This window comes from Danio rerio, chromosome 24, assembly GCF_052040795.2.
Source record: "Danio rerio strain M-AB ecotype USA chromosome 24, GRCz13ab, whole genome shotgun sequence".
Lineage (NCBI taxonomy): Eukaryota > Metazoa > Chordata > Actinopteri > Cypriniformes > Danionidae > Danio > Danio rerio.
The window spans coordinates 26869128-26883890 of record NC_141044.1 but is presented as its reverse complement, the minus strand read 5'-3'; the positions used below and the strand labels follow the sequence as shown (position 1 = coordinate 26883890).

At 34.7% G+C, this 14763-nt stretch overlaps 1 protein-coding gene across 4 annotated transcripts in view; it reads left to right on the top strand.

Annotated features, from left to right (window-relative positions):
- Positions 1–14763, top strand: part of pign (phosphatidylinositol glycan anchor biosynthesis, class N) — a 36662-nt gene that overhangs the window by 9156 nt on the left and 12743 nt on the right. For 3 of the 4 annotated variants that reach the window (XM_087308693.1, NM_001310080.1, XM_087308694.1), the window contains 10 exons: positions 1901–1979; positions 2075–2257; positions 2433–2572; positions 4969–5068; positions 5406–5498; positions 8002–8093; positions 8227–8332; positions 9471–9579; positions 12785–12887; positions 14139–14241. In XM_087308693.1, the coding sequence (XP_087164819.1) occupies positions 1901–1979; positions 2075–2257; positions 2433–2572; positions 4969–5068; positions 5406–5498; positions 8002–8093; positions 8227–8332; positions 9471–9579; positions 12785–12887; positions 14139–14241 (1108 nt within the window). The remainder of the gene's footprint in view (positions 1–1900; positions 1980–2074; positions 2258–2432; positions 2573–4968; positions 5069–5405; positions 5499–8001; positions 8094–8226; positions 8333–9470; positions 9580–12784; positions 12888–14138; positions 14242–14763) is intronic. The other variant, XR_015524491.1, reaches the window with a different exon arrangement.

Here is a 14763-nt window from a genome sequence, read left to right as displayed (position 1 = left end):
GAAACTCCATTGAATATACTGGGGTAAAATAAATGTTAATAATTTAAAGACATGATGCAGAACAATGTAATATAATGCAGTGCTTCTTGTACATTCTGAGACCAACTTTATATTGTATATCAATCAGGCAGAGGACATTGTTGATTTTTAAAGAAAACAGACCTTAAACGCTCCGATTTTGTAACGGCATAAAGTTCACTGAAATAATCTGGGTCAACTCTTAATAGTCCTTCCGCATACTTCTGCATATACTTTATATCTCTGACAAAGAAAGTCATTTCAAATTTAATGCAACCTTTTGTTTATCTTGTAATTTTTTTGTTTTGAAAATGAATCTAATTTTTTAAAATGTAAATATTGTCACTCGACAGATAGAAGGACAAGATATCGGCGAGCAAATCAAAGGCACATGCAGCTTAGTGTATTGAGCATTGAATTCCATTGTGTCGTTAATGGGATTGTTTAAGTTTTTATTGTAATAATTTCATTAAAAAACTTTAAAATATACAGCATTAGTTGAAATAATTTAAAGCAATGTTTTGTAATTATTTTTAAATAGTAGGAAATGAATTAAGAAGTTACTCATCGAAAATTTAATGTAATACAGTTTGGTATATTTACCTTCAGCCCACAGCCCTCAATCAAGTTTTATTTTTGGCCCCTAATAAGAAAACGTTTGGGCACCCCTGCATTAAGCTCTATAAATTGCTCATTTCGTTAATATATAATGCTAAAAATACATGTAAATTAACTACACCCATTCAGCAATGGTCAAAATTATTCAATGACAGGTGAATGAATTAGAAAATGGTCCTGTTTCATTATAAAAAAAGATATCAAACACAATACTTACTTTTAAATGCATTAATAAATTGAATTGCAGGTCTTTTTTTCCTACAAGCAAAAATCAGTGATTTTAGAAAATTTCATAATATAAATCGCAAAACAAATAGCACCTTTATACATCCGCCCTTTTCAGGAAATGACAACGTGATCAATACTATTGCTTTTCACAAATCATTTACAAATAAAAATAATAAAGGAACATTATCAGTGCAACTGGGGAAACGATAATGGAAAATGTACTTTTATAAGTAAAATAAAAGGGTGGCACTGTGGCTCAGTGGTTAGCAATGTTGCCTCACAGCAAGAAGGTCGCTGGTTCAAGTCCTGACTGGCCCAGTTGGTATTACTGTCTGGAGTTTGCATGTTCTCCTGGTGTTGGCGTAGGTTTCCTCCAGATGCTCCGGTTTCCCCCACAGTCCAAAGACATGCGTTATAGGTGAATTGAACAAACAAAATTGGCCATAGTGTATGAGTGCATGTGTGAATGTAAATGGATTTCCTAGAACTGGGTTGCAGCTGTGTAAAAACCATGCTGGAATAGTATGTGGGCGATTCCTTAGTGGCGACCCCTGATAAATATGAGACCAAGCCGAAAGAAAAGCAATGAATGAAAGTTAATGAAAGGGTGTCTCGATGACTCAGTGGGTCCATGTTCGAATGGGTTTTCCATACAAGTCCAAAGACATCCGCTATAGGTGAATTGGTTAAACTAATTGGTAATTGGTCCGTAATGTATGTGCATGAATGAATGTATGGATGTTTTCCAGTGATGGGTTGAAGATGGAAGGGCATCTGCTTCGTATAACACATGCTGGATAAGTTGGCGATTCATTCCGCTGTGGCGAACCCTAATTAATAAAGGGTCTAAGCCAAAAAGAAAATGAAGGAATGAATGAATTAATAATGAAAGAGTAAAAAACGCTGAGTAATCAACCCTCGAATTTGATTGGCCAAGCAGTATTTGGATCCTGCTGGTATAAAGTCAATAATGTCAGATATCTTTGTGATCATTTTTCTTTTATTATAATTTACTTTTTTTATTTTTTATTTCCAGGCCCCTTACTGACTCTAAACAAGTGGATTTCATTCGTCAGGCAAGAGATTTGATCCAAAAAGGACGTTTTGACGAAGCAGTGAGTGTTGGTTAGGTTACAGTATGTTTTCTTTTATCAGTAGTATTTACCATCACAACACTTGTTGAATATCTTGTCTTATCATATGGTTTTAGATTGTCTATTGTAAAGATCTGATCGCTCAGGCAATGGAGGGCTTGTCATATTATCACACATATGATCGTCTGTTTCTTGGAAGCAGTGTGGTCCTGGGTTTTATTGGTTGGACCTCATATGTGGTTTTATACATCCTGAAAACTCATGCTAGCCTACGCAAACCTCCAACTAACACGTCCATGGTAAGCAAGAAATAATGTTGTTTAATAAGCAGCAGGTTGTCATTGCAGTTGATGAACATTGCCACTAATAAAACAGTTTGTGGTTTATTAAAAGAGAGGTGAGACTTCGATATACATATCACATCCTGTGTTTGTGTTTGTTTCTATAAGTGTTTGATTCTGTGTTTGTTTCAAGGTGACTGAAAGGCTTCTGGGATGGGGATTTCTGTGCGTTGGTTTGCTGATGGCTTTGTTCTTGTTGGTTCAGTCCAGTCCTTGGTCGTACTACATCTACAGTTTAATGCCTGTGGCGGTGTGGTATGCTGTATTGAAAGAGTAAGTCACTTTAAGTGGGCATAGGGATTTTCACCTGCTTTTGCCAATTTCACGTCAAATGGTAAACAAAGTGGTTAATTTGTGCACAAAAATTTATTAAAAGTATTGTAAATATAGCTAAATAAAAATAAAATATCATTGTTATTTATTTATACCAATATTAAGAATTATAAATAATATTTCTTAATAACTCATAGTAACTGTAGTGTATGTGTACACTCATTGGCCACTATATAAGGTACACCTTAATAGTACCCAGTTGGACCCCCTTTTGCCTTCAGAACTGCTTTAATTCTTGGTGGCATAGATTCAACAAGGTACTGTAAATATTTCTCAGAGATTTTGGTCCATATTGACATGATGGCATCACGCAGTTGCTGCAGATTTGTTGGCTGCACATACATGATGCGAGCTTCCCATTCCACCACATTCCAAAAGTGCTCTATTGGATTGAGCTATGGTGACTGTGGAGGCCATTTGAGTACAGTGAACTCATTGTCATGTTCAAGAAACCAGTCTGAGATGATTCACGCTTTATGACATGCCACGTTGTCCTGCTGGAAGTGGCCATCAGAAGATGATTACACTGTGGTTACAAAGGGATGGACATGGTCAGCAACAATACTCAGGTAGGCTGTGGCGTTGACATGATGCTCAATTTGTACTAATGGGCCCAAAGTGTGCAAGAAAATATCCCCCTCACCATTACACAACCAGCCTGAACTGTTGAGATATGGCAGGATGAATCCATGCTTTTTATGATGTTGATGCCAAATTCTGACCCTACCATCCGAATGTCACAGCAGAAATGGAGACTCATTAGAGCAGGCAACGTTTTTTCAAACTTCTATTGTCCAATTTTGGTCGGCAAAATGTAAGCCCAGTTTCCTGTTTTAACTGACAGGAGTGCCACCCCGTGTGGTCTTTTGGTGCTGTAGCTCATCCGCCTCAAGGTTTGACATGTTGTGTATTCAGAGATGCTCTTCTGCATACCTCGTTGTAACGAGTGGTTATTTGAGTTACTGCTGCCTTTCTATCAGCTTGAACCAGTCTGGCTATTCTGCTATGACCTTTGGCATCAACAAGGCATTTATGCACACAGAACTGTCGCTCACTAAACATTTTCTCTCTTTCGGGCCATTCTCTGTAAATCCTAGAGATGGTTGTGCGTGAAAATCCCAGTAGATCAGCAGTTTCTAAAATACTCAGACCAGTCCGTCTGGCACTAACAACCATGCCACAATCCAAGTCAATTAAATCACCTTTCTTCCCCATTCTTATTCTCTGTTTGTACTGCAGCAGATCGTCTTGACCACATCTACATGCCTAAAGGCATTGAGTTGCTGAAATGTAATTGGTTGGTTAGAAATTTGGGTTAATGAGCAGTTGGACAGGTGTACCTAATAAAGTGGCCGTTGAGGATAGATAGATAAATAGATAGATAGATAGATACATGCATAGAAACATACATAGATACATACAGTATATATACAGTTGACGTGAAAATTATTAGCCCTCCTGTGAAATCTTTATTTTTTTATATTTCCCAGGTATTGCTTTAGAGAACATGGACATTTTCACAGTGTTTCCTATAAAAAATGTTTCTTCTGGAGAAAGTCTGAATACTTGTATATCGCAATATATAAATAGTAAAATAGTATGTACTGTCATTATGGCAATGACAAAAGAAACTTTGTAAAAATTATTAATTTCACAGAAAGTGCTTATAATTGTGATGTCAACTGTATATAACCATAAAATATGAAACACAGAAAGTTTAAACTAAGTTAATGTAGACATCACAGCATAATTTAATACCGTATGAAATGGAAGATAAAGACTTCAAGAGGACACCAAAAAGAGGAATGAGCATGAAATCCACTTTATTAATTTTTATTCAAAATAACTATATTAGGCCAATAATTATTTAAATTTTACAATTGAATGTTTACATAAAGAATTTAGTTAAAGAATTGACTAAAGCTGTATTGGTCTAATTAAAAATGTCTATATTAAAAAAAAACTTTTTTAAGGGTTTTTAGACATCATAAAGAGTCCATATATTGTAAATAATATGCAAGATAAATACAGTTTATAGATGGAGATTTACTAAATGGCTTTATGTTATAAGCACTTTTTAAAGTGTAACTTGAATTAAGAATAAAAATATTACAAAAGTCACAATGTAGGAATATTGAGCATGAACAATTAAATATCTAATATAATTTCTTAAATATCCAAGATGAACAATGCTGATAAAAAAAAAAACACGTCTTAAAACCACTGTGATGAAATGGTCCAACAAAATTAAAATGCTTCGAAAATTCACCTTTTTTTAAAATACATTCAAATGTTATCACAAATATTTAATTGTTTGTGTTTTCTCTCCATCACAGGTTTAAAACTCTTGTTGGTCTGGTTCGCTCGATTCCGTCATTACCACTCACCAAATGCTTCGGATATTTTGTACTGGTTGCATTTGGAATAGAGTTACTAGTAAGTGCTTACAGCAAATGATTTCTGAGAAACACTAACACTGTGACAACCAAACAGACACCCTGCTACCAAAAAGCAACACACATTCCTGACACATAAAGAATCAAGCATGCAAAATCAAATGTGTTTTAGCACACACAGAACAGACAGATAGCAAATTTTCAGTTCAGACTTTCAGCAGTGTTTAAGCCCATTTAGTCGCGTTCTGGACATGACAGACACTGTTTCCGTTTATATGTTTGCAGTTTATTGTTAGAAGCATGTAGTTCTCTTATAATATGAGGTGTTAACTATGACACTTTTCATTTATTCCTTGGTGGTTTGTTTGTTTTTTTAGGTCATGAGTTTTTTTTATCGGGCCATGTTGTCCTTGGGCCTTGTGGTGTTGGCACTATGGCCTGTGGTTTCTGGCTTCTATACAAAAGCCAAGGTAAGGTGACCCGATCAGACCTTTTTCGATAGGACAGGGTTCACATCCAAATCTGCCATGATTTACAGAAGACACACACAAACACTAATTTTATTTATTATTATTTAATTATTTATTTATTTCATACGGACATCAAATTTCACTGGACAACCAAATGCATTTGTTTGTGTTGTAGCAGACTTGCTAATTATCAACACCTGTCTACGAGAGGCTAGACAAAATGAAAATAAAATAGATACAAATACACAACATTATAATTTTTACATAAAATTATTGTAAGGCGAAAGCAAAGGCGGCATGATCAAACAAACTAATAGTAGATTATTTGTACAAACACTGCTGTTTTGTTTTTTACCACTTTTAAAGAACACCACTAAATTTAGGCTAACAAGTAAATCATTCCACAATTTGGTTCCTTTAACAGAAAAAATCTGATTGACTTAAAGAGGTCTTATACTTTGGCACTAGACAATCACCATTAGCAGTTGCTTGTGTGACTGTGAGTGGGCTGATGGCTACTGATTAGATTTAAAAACACCATTGGAACATGATTACTTACACTTAAAAAAAACTATTTAATATAATAAAATTTAATAAAACTATCAAAGCTAAAAAGCTTATGCTAACATAAAACTTCACAATGATGCCAATCACATAGGCTTTAATGTGACAGTAGTTTAAAATCAGGCATATTCATAACAAAAATCACTTGATCACATGTAGGATAGGGAAATGTCCTTGAGCTGGGATTCAAACATGGGACGCGCTAACCGCTAGGCTATTGCGCCGACTGTGAATGCTTTTTAAGAACTCTAATCTAACAGGCCTTCCTGTTTTTGAGGCTCACTAATGGTTTACATCTTGTAGTTAAACCTCTGTATTTACTCTGGTGAAGTCTTCTCTTGACTGTTGACTCTGACACACATACACTTACCTACTGGAGAGCGTTCTTGATCTGGCCAACTATTGTGAAGGGTGTTTTCTTCACCAGGGAAAGGATTCTTCAGTCGTTCACCAAAGTTGTTTCTATGGTCTTTCAGGTCTTTTGGTGTTGCTGAGCTCACTGGTGCATTCTTTTTTTTTTTTAATGTTCCAAACAGTTGTTTTGGGCACGTCTAATGGTTTTGCTATCTCTCTGATGGGTTTGTTTGATTTTATTTTTTTAGCCTTTCAGCTTGCTTGACTGATAGTAAAATCTCATTAGATCTCATCTTGAGAGTTGACAGCAACAGATTCCAAATGAAAATAGCACACTTGAAATGAGCTCATATTTTCAATGGAATTTCTGCCCTAGCCTGCTGCTAATGACAGCGCCTGTGTTTAAACGGTCTTTCGTCTCTTTTTACGCTTAAGGCAAGGCAAATTTATTTATATAGCTCATTTCTTACACAATGGTAATTCAAAGTGCTTTACATAAACAAGAATAAAAGATACAAGAAAATAAAAACGATTTAAACAATTGAAAATGATTAAAAAAGAATAAAAACAGATTGAAATGGGTTTAAAACTGGGTTATAAAAAAAGAAAAAAGAAAAAAAAGACAATAGTGCGATCTGTCGGACGTAGCACAGTGCTAATTCAGTAAAAGCACAGCTAAACAGATGTGCTTTCAGTCTTGATTTAAAAGTGCCTCATGTTGGAGCACATCTGATTTCTGGAAGCTGATTCCAGCAGCGGGTGGTGCAGTAGCTAAAGGCCGATTCACCCTACTTTGATTGAACTCTTGGAATTTTCTAATTTACTTAATCCTAATGATCTGAGGGATCTGTTAGGCTTCAGTGAACATATCTGTAATGTATTGAGGTCCTAGGCCATCTTGTGATTTATAGACAAGTAATAATACTTTAAAATCTATTATGAATGTAACTGGGAGACAGTGTAAAGTCCTGAGGGCAGGTGTGATCTGCTCTGATTTTTTGGTTCTGGTCAGAATCATGGCAGCAGTGTACTGGATGAACTGCAACTGTCTATTATCTGTGGATATAATAGCTGTGCATATAGGCCATTTCTTTTGTCTTTGCCATGATGACAATGGATAATATTTTACTATTTAGTTTAAAGTGCAATTTAATGGTTTGATCTGCAGCTAATGAAAAACTAATAACTTCTTGAGGGGGCTAAAACATTGACCTTAGCAGTATTAACATAAAAAGATAAATAAATGAATTCGACCAAACTAAAAGAAATAACTTTCTCCAGAAACAGGATATTATAGGAAATGTCGTTGCTCTGTTACAAATCACTTGGAAACTTAGAAACTTGGAAATTTGGAAACATTTAAAAAAAAAAGCCAATTATTTTACTTGTGTGTTTTCACAAAATGTTTTCAAGACCTTAGTGAGTTTGCATGATTTCTATGTATATAAAATACATTTTGTAAATCTAATTTAATGTAGATAACATTTTTAAACACATTTAATATTGAAAACACACATAGAAACAACACTTTGTGACCAAGAGGTTGCTGGCTTTTTTGCTGATTTTTCTTTTGAATTCTCTGTAGTTCAAGTCTCTGAGCTGGACGCTGAGTTGTCTCTCACTGGCTGTGTTTCCCCTGTTGCCTGTTGTGGGACGGGAACCCAACATAAACTATGTGTGAGCACTCTGCTTTTATTTTAATGACTCAGCCCAAATCCTGTCCTACACAATCATTCCAAACTGTTTAAAAATTGATTCTGTCTGATGCTGCTGACACCAAGAAGACATAACTTAATGTGTTTTACCATAGGATTAGTGCTGGAGGGTTGATCCTCTTTAACTCGTCCTCATTCCTCTGGTCTTCATGGAGAGACTCTCCTCTGATGCGAAGGGATCGTCAGCTCTTCATTTTCCAGGTCATTTTTTTTCACTTCAATGACATTATTAGCACAGATATTTTGTTGCAGAGAGTTAGAGCCAGATTTACTAACAGCTAACAGATTAACTAAAGAAATACTGTAAATGCTTCTTGCTGGGCAGAGACATTAAGGGCAGAATTATTGTAATTTTTTTACACAATAAAACAATAAGCCCACAATGTGTTAATACTGATATTAGCCTGGATTATCTAAAACACAGCTAGATTTGGGCTGTCAGTGAAAATCTTATATATGTCTAAGAAACTAGACTAGTCGTCAAGTAAACAGAAATGAATGACTACACATATAAAGACTGTCTAATCTGTCTATTTTGGCCTAGATTAGATTTTCACTGACAGCCAAAGATTAGCCTTGTTTTAGCAAAGCTAAAAGCTTCCAGTTTAATAGGGTAGTTAGTTTTTTTGGCAAATATGTTGTATTGTAGTTGTCTGACTTACACCTCTAGTAAAAAACATAGGTGTTAACAAACCCTGCTATTTATAAATATTTATGTGCGTAATTACCCTAATTATGTCTTATGCCAATTTATACAGTTCAGAAAATCTGGTGGATGACCATTTTAATACTCCGTGAATGATTGAACTCATTACTATTGCAGTGAATACCCCTGCTTAAATCTATAAGTCTGTTATTATTCATTCATTCATTCATTCATTCATTCATTTATTTTCCTTCGGCTCAGTCCCATCAGGGGTTGCCACAGCGGAATGAATCGCCACCTTATCCAGCATATTTTTTACTCAGTGGATGCCCTTCCAGCTGCAACCCAGCACTGGAAAACACCCATACACTCACATTCACACACATACACTACGGCCAATTTAGTTTATATAATTCACCTACAGCTCATGTCTTTGGACTTGTGGGGAAAACCGGAGCACCCGGAGGAAACCCACGAAAACATAGGGAGAAAATGCTAACTCCACACAGAAATGCCAACTGACCCAGCTGGAACTTGAACCAGCGACCTTCTAGTTGTGAAGTGACAGTATTTACCACTAAACCACCTCGTCACCCCAATTCTGATATTACTAAACTAATAAGGAGCTGTAGAATTTGTGAGAAACAACTGCCTTGCAAAAAAGGGCATAGACCTGTGTGCATTTCTGTTTAGATGGTGCAGGTGGCGCTGTGTGCTTATACTCTGACCAGCACCCACTCTAGTCTGCAGCTGAAGCAAGGCCTGCCGATCTTCAACCAGCTAGTTAGCTGGAGCACACTAGGTTTGTCATCTTCTTTCCCATGATACTTCAAAACTTTGGATGCTCCATGTAGACTCACTGTATTTGTTCAAAAGCTTCTCTGAGTAGGGATGCAACGATTATAAATTTTGGTTGTACGATTATAGTCTGAGGAATATTTTTGATTATCACAATTATTTTGCATTTATCAATTTCAAAACACAACTAGTTTAGAAAATCACATAAAAACTCTTACAGTATTTTAAAGTGTCATTTATTGCTACTCGGTAACTAATTAATGCAGCACAGAATAATATTAAAAACAAACAATAGTCATTTCTATTTTGACTTAAAAATAAGTAAAAAAAAGTTTTTGGCTTTTAAACATTACATAACTAATAATTTTACACTAAAATAAATAACAGAACAACGAATGAATAAATCAATAAATATAAGAATAAATAAAAGAGTTGTATTTGTTTAATGTAAATCTAAGCTACATATTGGCTAAGCATTTCCCTTTTAAAGAGAACAAATGTAGTCAAAGACTGTTGAACCTCTGTCTGAAAGGCACATTTGACCAACTATATTACAAAATTTTTTGGTATTTTTCCTTTTGTAATTTTTTTTCTCTTTGGAATAGAAATGTGTATATTCTATACAAAATATGCGGTTAATCGGTCAATTCTTGTCACGTGACTCGCGGTGCACTCGCCACGTTCTTTCAACAAGGTGTGCCTGGAAAGCGTGAGAGTGTCACTCCCAATATGCAAGTCCCTCCACTGGAAATAACAAACTTGTGCTTGCAAAAGACACAAAATGTGAACAGACCTTAATTCATAGCCTCAGCCATAGAGCTCTTTTTTGACGATCCAGGCACAAAGTCCAAGGTGCAGGGCGCAAAAGCATTAAGGGTGTGTCCGAATCCATTTTTGCTATTTTAAGGATGGAAAAATCCGCTTTGTGCCGTGCCGCATGGTCTAACAGGGTTGAGCTTATTCTCTTAAAGAGTTATAGGTGTGTTTTGAGAATAGGAGAGTCTCATCTCCCTTTCCCTTTAAGAGTCATTTGTGTCGCTCCATAGCGCATTTGCTATTTACTTGCAGGACTTTGTAAGTGGAAAAACTGAGCGCTTCACCAATGGGTTGAAACAGAGTATCTACAGCGTGAGAATGAGTCTCCTCATTCTTTACTTTCACTTTCACTCTTGTGTATAGGGAAATGTGTTGTATGCACAGACATCCATTAGCCTATACATAATTAATTTATTTTGTTAAGCACAGATTTGTTTCAAAACTATTTCTAAATTCAGTTCCAATATCCAGCAAACGAATAAATGAAAAATAATAACGAAGTGCGGTAAAACAACTGAGTTATATTCAAATACACGTGCTATGCCCCATATGGTCTAAAACCTGACAGGTGGGCAAATCTAAGCTTGTTTTTAATAAAACAAATATAAATATGCATATAATAAATAATACTACTACTACTACTTCTACTACTACTACTACTACTACTACTACTACTACTAATAATAATAATAATCATACAAAAGCAAATTGTTTTGAATAAACTGAAAAAGCCCCAGAGGTGAATAAGGCATGAAAGTATGGAGTTTATATTTATGTAGGCTAGAAAATAATAATTTTTGTAATGTTTTCATCTTTTAATTCTTTTTCATTTGTAAAGATAATTGTGTATTGCTGTACACCCTGTGTGTCTTAAGCAATGTTTAAGCGAGGCGCACAACTAATGTGCTCTGTGCTGGACTTTAGACCTTCTCTCAGCTGGTCTATTAAGCAGCCTAGTTCCTCAAAATCGCAATGTGCCAGCAATGCACCTTAACACACCTCCTTTTTTAGACCAGAACGCCTATGGGCACCCATATGAATGCAAATGCATTTGCTATTTAAACAGCATGGTGCAAAACATCAAAACTACTCTTGCTCCGAGCTGAAACTAGCAAACAACAATTGCGTCGCGCCTTGCGCAACATTGTGTCAGGTGTATGATAGGGTCCATAGTGTGTGTGTGTGTGTGTGTGTGTGTGTGTGTGTGTGTGTGTGTGTGTGTGTGTGTGTGTGTGTGTGTGTGTGTGTGTGTGTATTAGCCTTGGTGTACAAGCTTGGAACTTCAAACTAGAGCACAGTTGGCATAACTTTGCATTTCTGCATGGAACAAAGCTGCTGCAAATAAACAATATTGATAAGCCTTTATGATTAATTAGCGGTTAATAGTGAAATCAGTTAGTTGTTGCATCCCTAAGTTAGTCCAGAGGCAGCAACAGCCTTTGTCGTAGCTTTATCACAAGTTTTTTATTTATTTTTTTATTAAGCTGAATCGCCACGAAAAAGCAGAATACAGGGAGATGTTATAGGAAGTTATTTAAAGATAAAGATATTTTATTCTAAAAGTATTTCAGTGGACAGAATGTAACATCTTCATTGGAATTTATGCTACCTATCTCTGTATTCTGCAAGCTTTCAGATGCAGGCAATTGAATTTAACCATTGTGCGTCCTTATGGATATATAATTTGGGTAAATAATTTAGTGTATTATTCCAAAAAGCTAATTTGTGCCCTTTAAAGTGTATTTTAATTGAACTTTTAATATTTCATCCTTATTTCCTTTCAAAAATGGATGTTACACTATGCACAATAATATTTATGTGAGTGAATACATGAAAATATGAAAGAATATTTGTAGGACTGAAAAAAGTAGGAAATCTGTCAATTCAAGTGTAAAAATATAATACTTTTATGTCTTTTTAACAGACATTTTTGTCCTCTAAAATCTGTTTTTTAAACAAATTTTTTAACTGATGCTCAAGTGTTAATATGCTAGTTCACCTGAATATTCTCATTTTGTGAGCATTTACTCACCCTCATGTTGTTGCAAACTAGCTTAACTATCTTTTTTCTGTGGAACACAAAAGAAGCTATTTAACGGAATGTCTCAGGAGGTTCAGTGTTATTTTAGACCCCCAAAATATCTTCTTTTGTTAATGAAGAAATTAAGTCACTTGATTGAAAGCACATGAAGTTGAGTAAATAGTGTGAACTCTTACATTGATCATTTGAATTCTTACAAGTGCCTCCTTATAATCTTAAATAATTAATGCAGAGGCATATATAAATAAGCCAATGGTAATAAGTGATGCACAAGTTTAACCAAAGAATTGCACTTCTCCTTTTCTTCTATCCTGTGCATGTTTCAACCCTTATTTTTACACTTTTTTTTCAGTTTCCTCCTTTTTGATACCATTGTTGAGTTCCACCAGACTCTTTCACAGACTTCTGAGTATCCTGATGTCATTGACGTGTGTCTACCTTCTCCTGAGTACAGGGTAAAAAAAATCATTAATAAATCTTCAAAGTGTCGCCTTTTTTTTGCAGTCTTATATGTCTAACAGGAATTCAGCATGTTTGTTATAGTCAAATTGTTTTCTCGTGGGTGCTTAATTTAAGGAAACGGATTTTTAAAATGAAACCACATGTTCTTGCAGTAAGCAGTCAAGCTGCAAATGTCTTAATTCAGCTTCTGACTGGTTTCAGTGATGCAGACAGAACGTTTAAATAATAAAGAAATAATTCCTAATGATCGCAACGGCCCTTTTTTAAATTAAATTATTAGATCTAAATTCTGAAATCAAAAATGCATTAAAACAGATATTATATATATATATATATATATATATATATATATATATATATATATATATATATATATATATATGTATATATTTATATGTGTGTGTGTGTGTGTGTGTGTATGTATATATATATATATATATATATATATATATATATATATGTGTGTGTGTGTGTATGTATGTATGTATGTGTATATATATATATATATATATATATATATATATATATATATATATATATATATATATATATATATATATATATATATATGTGTGTGTGTGTGTGTGTGTGTGTGTGTGTGTGTGTGTGTGTGTGTGTGTGTGTGTATATATATATTAGTTGGCATGTAGAGATGCAATGTGACTTAAATTCAACGAACGGACCATCAAAATAAAAAGTGACAATAAACTTTATTGTAAATAAATCAAATTAAAATTTTTATATAGACAATAATATTACTGAAATTAATTTAAAAACTGAATAAATATAAATTTACACACTTTTACACACAGTAAGTAAATTAATAGACTAAAACAGGGGTGGCCAACCCTGTTCCTGGAGAGCCACCTTCCTGCAGATTTTAGTTGCTACCCATATCAAATACACCTGAACCAATTAATTAGGACCTGAACACCACGTGATAATTACAGGCAGGTGTGTTTGATATGGGTTGCAACTGAAATCTGCCGGAAGGTGACTCTCCAGGAACAGGGTTGGCCACCACTGGACTAAACGATGGACCAAAAATCTGCAAAATCTGTGAATTTCTGCATGCGCAGATTCTGTTTGAGTCTAGTTATTAGTAATGCGTTTTCTAGTTAAATGATAATTAATGTGATAAATGATTAACTATTTTTTTTAAATGGCAATTTCCTCTCATTTCATATTATATTTTACATTAAAACATTTTATTCCATTTTCTGTTTTGTATTTGTTCTGTAAAGGCATGAGGCTCTTTTTCCTCTGATGCTGTCGTGGCTTATGCTTGCATGGATTCACATTGAGCAGGAAGCCATGTCCAGACAAGGAAGTTCAAATCGAAATGAGGTAACACTGTCCTTTCCTGCTACAGTGGATTATTTAGGCACTTCCTTGTGAGAAATAACTTCAAAAGTGTGGCTAAAGATATTAGTTTGTGAAATTTATTGTCTGTTAATAGTGATTGTTGTCGGTCAATCGCTTTGAAAAAAAAAAAAAAACCTTTTTGTAGTCCAAAAGCAATCATTGCGTGGATGAATAAATGCCTATTGACATCCTAGCTTGATAACAATTATTGCAACAATAAATATATTTGCCTACACACTAGGAATGGGATGGTAATTGCTTTCAAGGTATCCCGCAGTTGTGTTATACAGTTGCTATGATAAATGTAAGATTTGATTTTTGTGTGTTTTAAGGCAACAATATCTCCAGCAGAAAAGATTTTTTTAAATTGTAATGAAACAAATGAAGACAGCAGAAGTCAATGATTGATTTGAATTATTCAGCCTTACATGTTTACTGTTCCAAACTACTTTAAATGTTTCTCAAGATAAAATATATTGTGTTCAAAGTGGAAAAAACTTTAAG